Here is a 14,135-nt window from a genome sequence, read left to right as displayed (position 1 = left end):
AGCCTTAACTCTCAACGTAGACAGAAGCCTTGGCTACGCTGTGTCTTCACTCTTAATAGGTTATCAAAAATGAATCTCTCCAGTGTCAATTATCTTTCCGGTAAAGTGATGTTTAGAATTGAACACAAGAAATTCCACAGGTGCAGTCTCACCAGAGCAGTTTAGAAAGGAACAAGTACCTTTATGCTTCAGGATATAAGCCTTTCCATTTGCAGCTCAAAATGGAATTGACATTTTGAGTACCATATCACAATACAAAATCATGTCTAGAGTTCTGTTCACTTTTCTCCCTTCAGTCTCTTTCAGGGTTATTTCAGGTTCTCTCTCACGGTAAATGTTTTAGATTACTTCCCCCCAGCTGTTGGTTTGTATTTTTTTTTTTTTTCAATTTAAAACTCAGTTATTTTCTACCTGTTTTTAATTACTCTAGGTCTCTTTGAATATTTCTCCCAAATTAGAGTTATCTGTGAATCTGTTTACTCCCTCATTTGGATCTTGAGCAAAGAAGCTAACTAAACCCAAACCTCAAACTACACCTCTACCCCGATATAACACGACCTGATAGAACACGAATTCGGATATAACGCAGTAAAACAGTGCTCCAGGGGGGCGGGGCTGCGCACTCCGGTGGATCAAAGCAAGTTCGATATATCGCGGTTTCACCTATAACGCGGAAAGATTTTTTGGCTCCCGAGGACAGCGTTATATCGAGGTAGAGGTGTAGTTCCTGAAGTGCTCCCTGGAACTCTCTCACACTTAATACATTGCCATTTATTGCCACAATTTAAAAAAAAAAAAAAAAAAGTTAACGTGACAGCAGTTAAACCACTGATAGGTTAAGCAATTAAAAAATATTTATAACGTGCATTACAAAAACTCTGAAACTGCTTTCCTACACACATGAATGTAGACTATTTTATGCCTACCCTAACAAATGTCAAGATGTTTCACTGTTAACAAGACACTTTTGGAAGGCGGGGTCGATTTACTGTTCTTTATAAATAAATATAACAATCAGAATATCTTATACTACAATGGAGCTGAATTTTCCATCTTCCCATAGATTCCAATAGGGCAACAGACTGACTATTGAGCAATACACAACAGTACAACTCTGTAGGATCAACCAAAACTAAGCTGAGAGGAACAAAGCACTTATTGTCAACATTAAAGGGGAAAAAAATTCCTGTGTACATTTCTTTTTGAATAAGTGTTCTCTATCTAAGTTTTTTCCCCAAGGAAGATGTGATCCCGTCAATAGAATTTATTTAACAGAACCTCACATTCTATACTCTAGTTTCAGCCCTCTCCCATAAAAAACTATTGAAAGGAGTATAAAACAACAAAAATAAAAACTTATTACCAGATATAGGCACCAGTTGCCAACTAAATTTTACTAATTGCAAACTTTAAAGCTGAGCAAATGCCATGCAAATACACTACACATTTAAATCAGAAACAAGAGAAGATTTTCTTATGCACAAACTCACCATATGCATCCATTACAGGTTTGAGGTCTTTGTACTGGGTAATAACACTGGAGGTTTCCTGCACCGTCAGATCTCTATACTTATACTGAAAAACAAAAGCATTTAATGCCTGTGTAGCCTTTAAGATGCAAAGCATAAATTCTATAAAGTTCTGTCTTACATTGGTTTTCTTGGAGACAAGCAAATTGGTCAAAAATTGTATTTGCAAGGCTCTAAGTGAAGCACTTATCTACAAAAGTCAAATCCTTAAAAAAAAAAAAAAAAAAAATCACCTTTTTAGTTTGCAAAAATCATGTAGGTAATGTTATGGTTAAAGTTCAGACTAGTTGTAAATCAGAAGAGTAGAATCAAAGCTGTCCCATGTGGAAAAGACCTAGCGAGTCATCAAACCTATTTTCCCACTATATGATGTAACCATACAAAAGTTTACAACATGTCTTCCCATTAAGGTCTTTTTATTTATACTACAAAGCCAAAACAGAACAAAAGCAAAGGAAAATTAATCGGAAAAATGCTAAAAAGCATTTTTGGGGCTGGTGATATTTGTGGTTTTAAGAAATCTCTCTCAACCTGCATAACAAGCATGATGGATATAGCAATCCGATGCAGTGTCTTTGGGGACCATGCTGTTATAAATGTTTTGTATTACAGTGGGCTAGGGCGATTGTATGCTACTCCTGAGGGAATTTTGGGCCAAAAAAATTAAAAATTCTGCAAAATTCTGCATATTTTGTCAAAACAACACAATGTAATCACGCGAGTTTCAATTATTTTGGTAATTTATTTCAAAATACCTAGCAGCAACTATGTCTGTAACAATACAGACAACAAAAAAATTCAGGAAATGTTTTTGACAAATAGATTTCTTACTAGGAATATTAATACAGAACTCTGAATAATAATTCATTTAAACTACAATACAGAAGGGTATTTCCTGCACCCCTCAGAAGCAGTGCAAAGGCTTGGGGAAGTCAGGGGTAATGGAGGAGCTGAGCAAGAGGGAAATAATTGTTGGGAAGGAGCCTGAGTGTGAACTTGGAGGGTTGTTGGGTGTGGGAAAAGTATGGAACAGGGTTTTTGGTTTGTTTTTTGAGGGGGCGGGGGGCTGTTAGGGAGCCTCCCCATGCAGACCCTGGCTGACTCCTAGCTTCTCTCATTCAGTCAGGCACATCTGCCCCATCCCCATGTGCCCTGGCACCCCCCTCAGCCACCCCCACCCCTATCCCCATGTCTCTTTGGTCTACTAGGTTGCCATAAGACAGAGGGTGATCTTTGGTAAGTTTTTATCATGTGTCTAGGAACTTTTATTATTTTTTATATCATCATCTCTGTGGTGCTGTTACTTTAAAGGTGCTTGCTTAAAAAGGGCTGTGTGGTAACTTGTAACTTCTGGCAATACACTGTTCATTGCACTTGGAGAGAAAGCAATTCACAGGCACTGGGCTTTAGGTGGACTGGCTTTCTGGGGATACCACAGTGTAAGGCAGGGAGATGTGCAGCCTTAAAACCCTCAGTCACACAGGAGTGGGAACAGGGCCCCTACCCAAGAGAGATCATGTCTGGGAGCTGGAAACATTAAGTGGGTGCCCTCAATGAACCTGGCAGGAGGAATACAGGGTGCAGTTAACCATGACAAGTACTTAAACTTTTTTTGATACTCAGCTATATAACATTTGTAACTCATAAAATATGTAAATGAAGCGCAGTGTGATATGAAATATTTGTTCAACATACAAACTTATGTAGAAAGTAACCATATTCACAATTCCTACTGGGACAGCAGATGCTCTTTGCTGCTAGAACATACGTATGTGCAGGGACACAGTGGTGAAGGCCACAAGAAACATGGTGCCACCCATTTCATGTTGTGCCAGTGAGAGCACGATTTTCAACCAGTGCTAGGGTGCATGGATTCAGGGGCACTGCATATACTGACGGTTCAAACTGAGCTAGAGGCAAGTATTTTTATGTTTAAGTTCAATTTTTATTTGAAGTGTGTAAGTGGCATTTGTGAGGAATACAGGGTGAGGAATCCCCCTTTAGAGAGGGGATAATGTGGAGACAGGGTGACGTCAGTCTAATGGTGAGTGGAGGCAGGGATGTCTTCTCCTCATAAAAAAGTCAAGCAGAAGAGATGTCTACAAAGAGTTGTGGGCCTGGAAAGGGTACAGGTAGTCCCAGGCTCCAGGAGCACACCAAGTCAGCATAACAGCAGCAGTACTGCTGTCTCATGGCCCATCCCTTTTGTACGGTCTGAACCTACTCCCATAGCAGCAGGGAGAAGCTGATGTCATGGAGATCTGTAAAAATAGGCAGTCTACCATATAATTCAATAGTTCTCAAACTAGGGTTCATGAATCACCAACTGTCCACAAATCATCTGCTCATGGGCAGCAGAAAGCTAGCTTGGCATATGATCGTGTCTTGTCTCCAACTGCTAACCTATACCAAGAAAGGTATACACTACTTTTCTAATATTCTTCCATGTGAACAGTAGTTAGTGTTCATATAACATCCCTGTAGCAATGTGAGGGAGGTATGCATGCAACTATAAATGGAAGGGAAGAGTCCAACACTACGAAAAAGTTTCAGAACCCATGTGTAAACACCACAAAGCACTTACTGAATACTATTGATGTTTAGCAGTCTCAAATTAGTTCAAATGTAGTCCCTGAGTAACAAACTTGTTATCTAAACCAAAGGGATATCGCTGGTCCTATAACTGCTCATACAAGTAACTACACTGAAGGGCTACCTTTTTCTTAAAAAGAACAGGGGTACTTGTGGCACCTTAGAGACTAACAAATTTATTTGAGCATAAGCTTTCGTGGGCTACAGCCCACTTCATCAGATGCTTAGAATGGAACATATAGTAAGAAGATATATATACATACAGAGAACATGAAAAGGTGGAAGTTGCCATACCAACTCTAAGAGGCTAATTAATTAAGATGAGCTATTATCAGCAGGAGAAAAAAAACTTTTGTAGTGATAATCAAGATGGCCCATTCCAGACAGTTGACAAGAAGGTGTGAGGATACTTAACGTGGGGAAATAGATTCAATTTGTGTAATGACCCAGCCACTCCCAGTCTCTATTCAAGCCCAAGTTAATGTCTAGTTCGCAAATTAATTCTAGTTCAGCAGTTTCTCGTTGGAGTCTGTTTTTGAAGCTTTTCTGTTGCAAAATTGCCACCTTTAAGTCTGGCCGTGGCTACACTCGAAACTTCAAAGTGCTGCTGCAGGAGCGCTCCCGCGGCAGCGCTTTGAAGTGCGAGTGTGGTCGCATGCGAGCGCTGCAGGTACTCCACCTCCATGAGGGGATTAGCACTGTTTACACTGGCGCTTTACAGCGCTGTAACTTGCTGCGCTCAGGGAGGTGTTTTTTCACACCCCTGAGCGAGAAAGTTGCAGTGCTGTAAAGCACCAGTGTAGCCATAGTCTCTGTTACTGAGTGACCAGAGAGGCTGAAGTGTTCTCCTACTGGTTTTTGAATGTTATAATTCTTGACGTCTGATTTGTGTCCATTTATTCTTTTGCGTAGAGACTGTGCGGTTTGGCCAATGTACATGGCAGAGGGGCATTGCTGGCACATGATGGCATAGATCACATTGGTAGATGTGTAGGTGAACGAGCCCCTGATGGCGTGGCTGATGTGATTAGGTCCTATGACGGTGTCACTTGAATAGATATGTGGACAGAGTTGGCATCGGGCTTTGTTGCAAGGATAGACAGAGACAAACACCTACAAGAACTTCAAAAAGATCTCACAAAACTAAGTGAGATTGGGCAATAAAATGGCAAATGAAATTTAATGTGGATAAATGTAAAGTAATGCACACTGGAAAAAATAACCCCAACTATACATACAATATGATGGGAGCTAATTTAGCTACAGCAAATCAGAAAAAAGATCTTGGAGTCATCGTGGACAGTTCTCTGAAGATGTCCACGCAGTGTGCAGAGGCGGTCAAAAAAGCAAACAGGATGTTAGGAATCATTAAAAAGGGGATAGAGAATAAGACAGAGAATATATTATTGCCCTTATATAAACCAATGGTAAGCCCACATCTTGATTACTGCGTACAGATGTGGTCTCCTCATCTCAAAAAAGATATACTGGCACTAGAAAAGGTTCAGAGAAGGGCAACTAAAATGATTAGGGGTTTGGAACGGGTCCCATATGAGAAGAGATTAAAGAAGCTAGGACTTTTCAGCATGGAAAAGAGGAGACTGGGGGGGATATGATAGAGGTATATAAAATCATGAGTGACGTGGAGAAAGTAGATAAGGAAGTTATTTACTTATTCCCATAATACAAGAACTAGGGGCCACCAAATGAAATTAAAGGGCAGCAGGTTTAAAACAAATAAAAGGAAGTTCTTCTTCACACAGCACACAGTCAATCTGTGGAACTCCTTGCCTGAGGAGGCTGTGAAGGCTAGGACTATCACAGGGTTGAAAAGGGAACTAGATAAATTCATGGAGGTTAAATCCATTAATGGCTATTAGCCAGGATGGGTAAGGAATGGTGTCCCTAGCCTCTGTTTGTCAGAGGGTGGAGATGGATGGCAGGAGAGAGATCACTTGATCATTACCTGTTATGTTCACTCCCTCTGGGGCACCTGGCACTGGCCACTGTTGGTAGACAGGATACTGGGCTAGATGGACCCTTGGTCTGACCCAGTACGGCCGTTCTTATGATCTCTATCAAGCATTCTTAAAACTACAATACCCACCTGCTGAAGTGAAAAAACAGACTGACAGAGCCAGAAGAATACCCAGAAGTCACCTACTACAGGACAGGCCCAACAAAGAAAATAACAGAACGCCACTAGCCATCACCTTCAGCCCCCAACTAAAACCTCTCCAGCGCATCATCAAAGATCTACAACCTATCCTGAAAGACAATCCCTCACTCTCACAGATCCTGGGAGACAGACCAGTCCTCGCTTACAGACAGCCCCCCAACCTGAAGCAAATACTCACCGGAAACCACACAACAAAAACACTAACCCAGGAACCTAGACTTTATATTATTTTTATTACAAATGTGCACTGTAAAAATTATTAACAAAAGAAATAGTATTTTTCAATTCACCTCAGACAAGCATCTTACTGCAATCTCTTTATCATGAAAGCGCAACTTACAAATGTAGATTTTGTTTGTTTGTTACATAACTACACTCAAAAACAAAACAAAGTCCACTCAGTCCTACTTCTTGTTCAGCCAATCGCTAAGAGAAACCAGTTTGTTTACATTTATGGGAGATATTGCTGCCCGCTTATTTATAATGTCACCTGAAAGTGAGAACAGACGTTCGCATAGCACTTTTGTAGCCGGCATTGCAAGGTATTTATGTGCCAGATATGCTAAATATTCATATGCCCCTTCATGCTTTGGCCACCATTCCACAGGACATGCTTCCATGCTGATTACACTCGTTAAAAAACTAACGTGCTAATTAAATTTGTGACTGAACTTCTCAGGGGAGAACTGAATGTCTCCTGCTCTGTTTTACCCGCATTCTGCCATATATTTCATGTTATAGCAGTCTCGGATGATGACAGAACATGTTGTTCGTTTTAAGAACACTTTCACTGCAGATTTGACAAAACGCAAAGTAGGTACCAATGTAAGATTTTTAAAGATAGCTACAGCACTCGACCCAAGGTTTAAGAATCTGAAGTGCCTTCCAAAATCTGATTGGGATGGGGTGTGGCACATGCTTTCAGAAGTCTTAAAAGACCAACACTTCGATGTGGAAACTATAGAACCTGAACCACAAAAAATAAAATCAACCTTCTGCTGGTGGCATCTGACTCAGATGATGGAAAAGAACATGCACTGGTCCACACTGCTTTGGATCCTTACCGAGCAGAACCCATCATCAACATGGATGCATGTCCTCTGGAATGGTGGTTGAAGCATGAAGGGACATATGAATCTTTAGCACATCTAGCACGCAAATATCTTGCAATGCCGGCTACAACAGTGCCGTGCGAATGCCTGTTCTCACTTTCAGGTGACATTGTAAATAAGAAATGGGCAGCATTATCTCCTGCAAATGTAAACAAACTAGTTTGTCTGAGCGACTGGCTGAACAAGAAGTAGGACTGAGTGGACTTGCAGGCACTAAAGTTTTACATTGCTTTATTTTTGAATGCAGTTATTTTTTGTACATAATTCTACATTTGTAAGTTCAACTTTCATGATAAAGAGACTGCACTACAGTACTTGTATTAAGTGAATTGAAAAATACTATTTCTTTTATTTTTACAGTGCAAATATTTATAATAAAAAATAAATATAAAGTAAGCACTGTACACTTTATATTCTGTGTTATAATTGAAGTCAATATATTTAAAAATGTGGAAAACATCCAAAAATATTTATATAAATAGTATTCTATTATTGTTTAGCAGGGAAATTAATCACACGATTAATTTTTTTAATCGCTTGACAGCCCCAGTTATGCTTGTCAGATAAACATGAATGTTGCGAGACTTGTGTTTGCAGCGTGCTGAAAGGTGTTGCATGTGTACAGTATTATTTCAATCCTACTTTTTTCTATGGCGACGGAGAAGAAAGCATTTATTATCACGAAGAAATCTAAAACATCTTAATGACACACTGCTTAGCTGACTTGGAATGGTGCATTTAAAACTATGAAGTCTGGTTGAAGACTTTTATAATTTAATTCAGAGTGTTATATCACTCCAATATATATTTCTCTTTATAGTAATTTCAAATTTCTGGATTGACATTTTCAGATACTTGGGGGGGAAATTTTATTTTTTTTTAAGCAGCACACAGAAAAGTGAGCTTTGGCAATAGTTTGATTTTTTTCTTAGATTTAAAAAAATATTGTTGCAGTGACTGCTTTATTATCCTGGTTGTTCAATAATTTATTATTCCTTACTTTCAAGAGATATGCAAATAATGAGTTTGACTGTTGCAGCATTTGCTCTGTTTATAGCAACATCAGTAGCCATTCTCATGTGATTTTTAAGATTATTCAAACAACTATGGAATACCGACAGACTGAAAAATACTGCATAGAAAATGATATTTGAGGGAATATTTTTTCTTGTTTCTGAAATGGACTTTCTCCAATTTAAGAGTTATTTTCAACTACACTGTCAAATTTAAAATAACTTATTTCAGCTACATCTCTGCAATTATGTAATATGTCTGTGCCCTTTATTTTCCTTTTCATTCCAATTTATATTAAATAAGCAAACAGTTTTTGATCTAATATTTTATGTCCTTTGAATAATGGTTCAAAATATAAACTGTCAGTTTGAATAAGGGTTCAGAAAGAGTCTCCAAAATCCCTATGAGAAAATAAGCAGCTATTGACTTCTAAATGTATTAAGCTGAGCAAATATTTAGCTCTTATATATATAGCGCTTTTTCAGTCAAGATTTCAAGCCACTTTACAACCAACATATAAATACTTCCATTTTATAGATCAGGAAACAGAGGCACAGAGCCTAAGTGATTTGCCCAAGCTCACACAGTAAGTCAATGACAGAAGTAAATACTTACTTGCAGAGGAAATAAATCTTTATGTTCACTTAAATTAGATGTCATTTACTGTTACAGTTTTTGAATATTTCTCATTAGAAATACCTAAAAGTCTCCTCCTTATAGCCACACATTTAAGAAGTATAATATCTTTTCTGTGAAAGCAAGTCCAAAGAAGTGGAGAGAGGTTAAGAAGCCTCTATTTTCATCTGCTAGTAGGTGAACAGCAGTTTTCACTGAAGTCATATGTAGCAAATTAGGATGAATTTCTTTTATATATATGATCTGATTAACACTGTTCCAATCCTCTGCATGGACCTCCAAAGTGAAAAACAGAAACTCACTACCTCTCCCATCACAACTTCTTTCTCAGAAAGTAAAACAGATTACTTTCCTGTTTTTTTTATATACAGTCAAATTAGATCTAATTTTGTAGAAAGCTCATAAGCGTAACTTCAAAGATGAAACCCTGCCCAGACCCCTCTGAAACATGAAGTAATCAATACTGTACACCCAATATGAAAAGCCTTTAAATATTACAATACAGTGCAACGTTCTAATGACAGTAGCTGGTGGCAGGGACTAGCTCAGTAGGATTTTAGCGTGGGCCTCAGCTTCAACATTTAGGTGGAGCAGCTTTTCTTGCAGACACGTCAGTAGGTTTTCTTCACTGTTACTGAAGGCACGGAGCAAGTCCTTGTGTGGCTGCTAATGTGTTTGTCAGGTGACCACTTAAATGTTGCAAGTTAACATAGGAAAACAATCTCAGAGATTGAGTTTTCATCAGTCAATTTGATTGACCATGGGTAGTAAGTGACCACAAATACAGGTTTACTACATGTGAATGAATAAAGGTTGTCTCACAAATCTGAGTGTTAATTACTGGCAGTCTCTGGTTTCTACAAATTTACAACTGCCAAGTTTATTAGCACTATTTTCTCAATTTTTGCACATCTGAAAGATGCACAACTATTACAACCCATTAATTATTGGTTCAATCATAACTGTAAAATCAATTTCTAAACATAAATGTTTTATTTTCTTACTAAATATGGATGGTACAGAGGAAACCTACCACAGTAGCCAATGTAATACAGAAATAAGTGAGTACAGTATTTTAATGTTAATATGTAAAGCGCTAACACTGCAGTGCAAATATCCCACTCAGTATAGTTTTGTTCCATTTTTTGTGTAATGACAGCCTCTGCTGTACAAGTGGTTTTTGCTGGTCCCTAGCTAAATCCAACCACTATTTAAAAAGACCTCTTAGAAATGGTGATACCACCACACTTACTAGACTGGTTACTATAATACTTTATATTTATATAGGATCTTTCAGCCAAGGAACAAAATAAAACACTTAAACACATTATGGGGAAATGGAAGCACAAAGGTAAAAACGATTTGTCCAAGGTCACAAAGAAAGTTAGTAGAACTAAATAGTCCTGACTCCTCAACACCAGTTTAAGCCTATGGCTTGTTCAGCAGGTTAACAGGAGGGCAGCCGCCGGACGGATGTCAAACTGAAGTGCTCAGAGCCAGCGAAGAACGACGGGGACCTACAATTATTTTCTCTCAATGACTCTGAGATCAGGTTTTCTTGAGCCACAAACAAAGGGGGTGGTTTTTCCAGCTACCGGCGATGGACGAAGGCAGCTAAATTTAAATTCTACTGACTCCTACATCACCCCCGTCCCAGGGGCGAAGACCAGGCAGGGCCGGCTCCTGTCCCAGAGACACCTATGCGGCCCCTTACCCCCCGTGGGGTGGTGGCAGAGGCAGGACTCGGCGCTGCATCTCCGCACGGTGGGTTCGCTGTACGCGTCGGCTGGGGACACACCAGGGCGGTGGGAGACGAAGCCCCGCAAGCAGGAATCCGTGCACCGCCCCCCAAAGAGGGGCGAAGCTCCCAGTTCCCTGGCTCAGGGCTCCCTACACAATAGCGTCCCAGGGGCGAGGGCGGGTCTCGTCTGGCTGCTCCGGGCTCCACCCCAGCGAGACGCCCAGGACGGGAAGCCCCGGGGAAAGGGTAGGAGGGGAACGGACCCCGGCTTAGAGGCGGGTCGGGAAAAGCAGCCAGCTCTAGGAGATATCCGGGGGGGCGGGGGCAGAACAGACCAAGCCGCCCGCTGCCGGGGGTGCGGCGAAGCGCCCGGGGTGTAGGGGGGGCGACCGCTTCCCAGGCGGCAGAGTCTCGGGAGCGGCCGCTTACCTTGGCGAGCATCTTCTTCAGCTGGGGCTCGGACAGCGCCATGGCAGCCTCGCCCCCCTGACTCGCCGCCGTTACCGTTGCCGCGGCGCAGACGAGAGAGCGGCCTAGCGCGCGCCTCCGGCTCCTCCTCCTGCATAAACAGGAAGCTCACCGCGCTCTACGCTTCCGGCAAGACCCATGTCCGCCGGCTCACACGTCACTTCCGAACTCGGGGGCGCTTGCCCTCGTCACGTGACAGAGGGGAGTTCAGGCACTACTGGGCCGCGGCCGGGGACTGAGCGCTTCGAAAAGGTCATGTGACATGCAGGGGGGGGGTCACACACTTTTAGGCCTGGGGCGTGGCAGGGCCGCGACAGCTGCGCCTGCGCCCGCAAGACGTGGAAAGTGGTTCATGGGCAGCACGTCTACAAGCAGCTCCAACCAGTTTAAAAGTGGTTTAGCTGAACCGGTTCTGAACGTTTCCCTTGCAGGGACCTTGCCTTAAAGAGTGTGTCCACCCTTCAGCTGAAGCAAACTGGGCCTCACCCACAGGGGCAGCACCACCCCAGCTGCAAGGGGACCAATGCCACCAGCAAGTCCAGTTCACCTTCATCCATGCACCTGAGAACCCAAGGGCTCCTCCGCATCGTACTCACCAGCCCTTGCTGGCCACAGCACTACTACATGACTGCAGAGCAGCATATGGGCCCTGCTCTTACTGGGGTAGTCTATTTTTTGTCAAGGTGCAAATTTCTTGGAGAAGAAGAGACAAAAATAATAATAATAAAAAAAGATAAGTATATACAAAGATTTTAGGGTCTGTTCCAAAGTATCTGGTGGACTAGATTTGGCCCACAGTTCACCTCTTGACTACCCCCGCCTTAAGCCACAGGAGCAAACCAGGAGAGCAGCCCCCTCTGTAAACACGTGTGCATGCTAAATTTTACACCCAGAAATGAGTCCATAAGATAGAATAGACTAATACATAGACAGCATAGGTATCAAGTTCTGTATCCTTTATTACTACCACTTCATAACAGCGTACGGCCAAAGCTTATTGCTGACAGCTGTAATGTAAATAACAAGACGTTTCTCCCATTCCCTACAAGGGTAGTTACAAATGGCATTTTGTTTGATTTGTGATTAATATTTTAATACAAGAGCATACTTACCATAACATAGTATTAGAGTTAATGAGCATCTCCTATTATCTTGGTGCCTGATGCTTTTCTTTAGTTGAGACCCTTTGATATGGTACCTTGGACAGCACATGATCACTACTCCAGACCACCTATTGTCTACTGCATTTTTGATTCATTTTTCTAAGAACAACCTTCGCATAAGTAATTCATTTAGAGGCATAACAAGAATCATTATGAGAACCACAAGGCATGAGAACCATGATTTAAAACAGAATTGAATGAAAGTACGACGACTCAATACTTCATGACACCCTCAACGCATAAGAACCATACTTTAAATACAGAATAGTAGGAAAATAGTGCAATGTACAAGTTACATGAATTCAGTATATCTGAACCTAGATATCAACATTAAGAGTTTTGCAGCAACACACCAACTGTTTAATATACTGGAAATGGCTGGCCAACTAAAATCCCCATTTTAGAGGCCCTTAATAGGAAGCCATGTCTTACAAGTACTTTGTGCATCTAAAACACTATTTTTCCCACTAAAAGAACAGGAGTACTTGTGGCACCTTAGAGACTAACAAATTTATTAGAGCATAAGCTTTCGTGGGCTACAACCCACTTCTTCGGATGCATATAGCTTTGTGTGGAATATTGGTGTAGGGGGCTTCTACGTCCATAGTGGCCAGGATGGTGTTTTCTGGAAGATCACCGATGGATTGTAGTTTCCTCAGGAAGTCAGTGGTGTCTCGAAGATAGCTAGGAGTGCTAGTAGCGTAGGGTCTGAGGAGAGAGTCCACATAACCAGACAAGCCTGATGTTAGGGTGCCAATGCCTGAGATGATGGGGCGTCCAGGATTTCCAGGTTTATGGATCTTGGGTAGCAAATAGAATGTCCCTGGTCGGGGTTCTAGGCATGTGTCTGTACAGATTTGTTCCTGTGCTTTGTCAGGGAGTTTTTTTAGCAGATGGTGCTATATGCATCCGAAGAAGTGGGTTGTAGCCCATGAAAGCTTATGCTCTAATAAATTTGTTAGTCTCTAAGGTGCCACAAGTACTCCTGTTCTTTTTGCGGATTCAGACTAACACGGCTGCTACTCTGAAACCTATTTTTCCCACTGTTTCTGAAGAACAAGAATAAGTGTCATACAACAGATGCCTTTTAGTGCCATTAGTCTAAAAGTGACTTTAGACAATTTCCTTCCTACGACAATGTAAAGTGCCATATAATGTATTTCTAAAGCTGCAATCCCTTATTTTTAAATAAAAATTGGAAACTTCTGAACAATGGCATTTAATAGATTTAAAAATTAGATCAGATTTCTGAATTATTATGAGCGCTAAGTACCATTTATCCCAAAAAGTGCCAATTATAAGAGGACTGCAGCTTTTAACAAAATAAGATACAACATTAAGGTACAAAAACGATCTATTCTAGCTAAGTGTAGCCCTCTTTATGAACAATTTTAAATGCACACTTTAAGGAAAAGTTAGTTATTGCTCATTCAGGATGATTTTAATAAGTTAAAAAGAAAACCAGTCCAGCTAGAGACTAGAGCTCAATTATGTTTAAACAACCAGCTCAACTGTTCCATCATAATAATCACTATTTACAAAACATCACTGATTAAAACGTTAAAAAAATTCTCAGGCAATAAGAATGGTGATCCCATTAAAGAAAATGTAGTTTTCCTATTTTTGGTCTCAATCCTGAGATCACTCAGCATATCACAACTCCCACTGAAGTCAATGGGCTAAATCTTGCTCCCATCGATC

The 14,135-nt window shown here is 40.9% G+C and overlaps 1 protein-coding gene across 1 annotated transcript in view; it reads right to left on the bottom strand.

Annotated features, from left to right (window-relative positions):
* TSG101 (tumor susceptibility 101) overlaps positions 1-11,417 on the bottom strand; it is a 53,294-nt gene extending 41,877 nt beyond the window's left edge. Inside the window, exons 1-2 of the mRNA XM_065402736.1 lie at positions 11,233-11,417; positions 1,491-1,575 (exon numbers count right to left, since the gene is read on the bottom strand). Coding sequence (XP_065258808.1) covers positions 1,491-1,575; positions 11,233-11,274 — 127 coding nt within the window. The 5' untranslated portion in view covers positions 11,275-11,417. The remainder of the gene's footprint in view (positions 1-1,490; positions 1,576-11,232) is intronic.
* Positions 11,418-14,135: the final 2,718 nt, after the last annotated feature.

The sequence above is a fragment of the Emys orbicularis genome, chromosome 4, assembly GCF_028017835.1.
Source record: "Emys orbicularis isolate rEmyOrb1 chromosome 4, rEmyOrb1.hap1, whole genome shotgun sequence".
NCBI classification, from domain to species: domain Eukaryota; kingdom Metazoa; phylum Chordata; order Testudines; family Emydidae; genus Emys; species Emys orbicularis.
The sequence above is the reverse complement of the archived record's forward strand: the minus strand, read 5'-3'. Positions and strand labels throughout refer to the sequence as shown.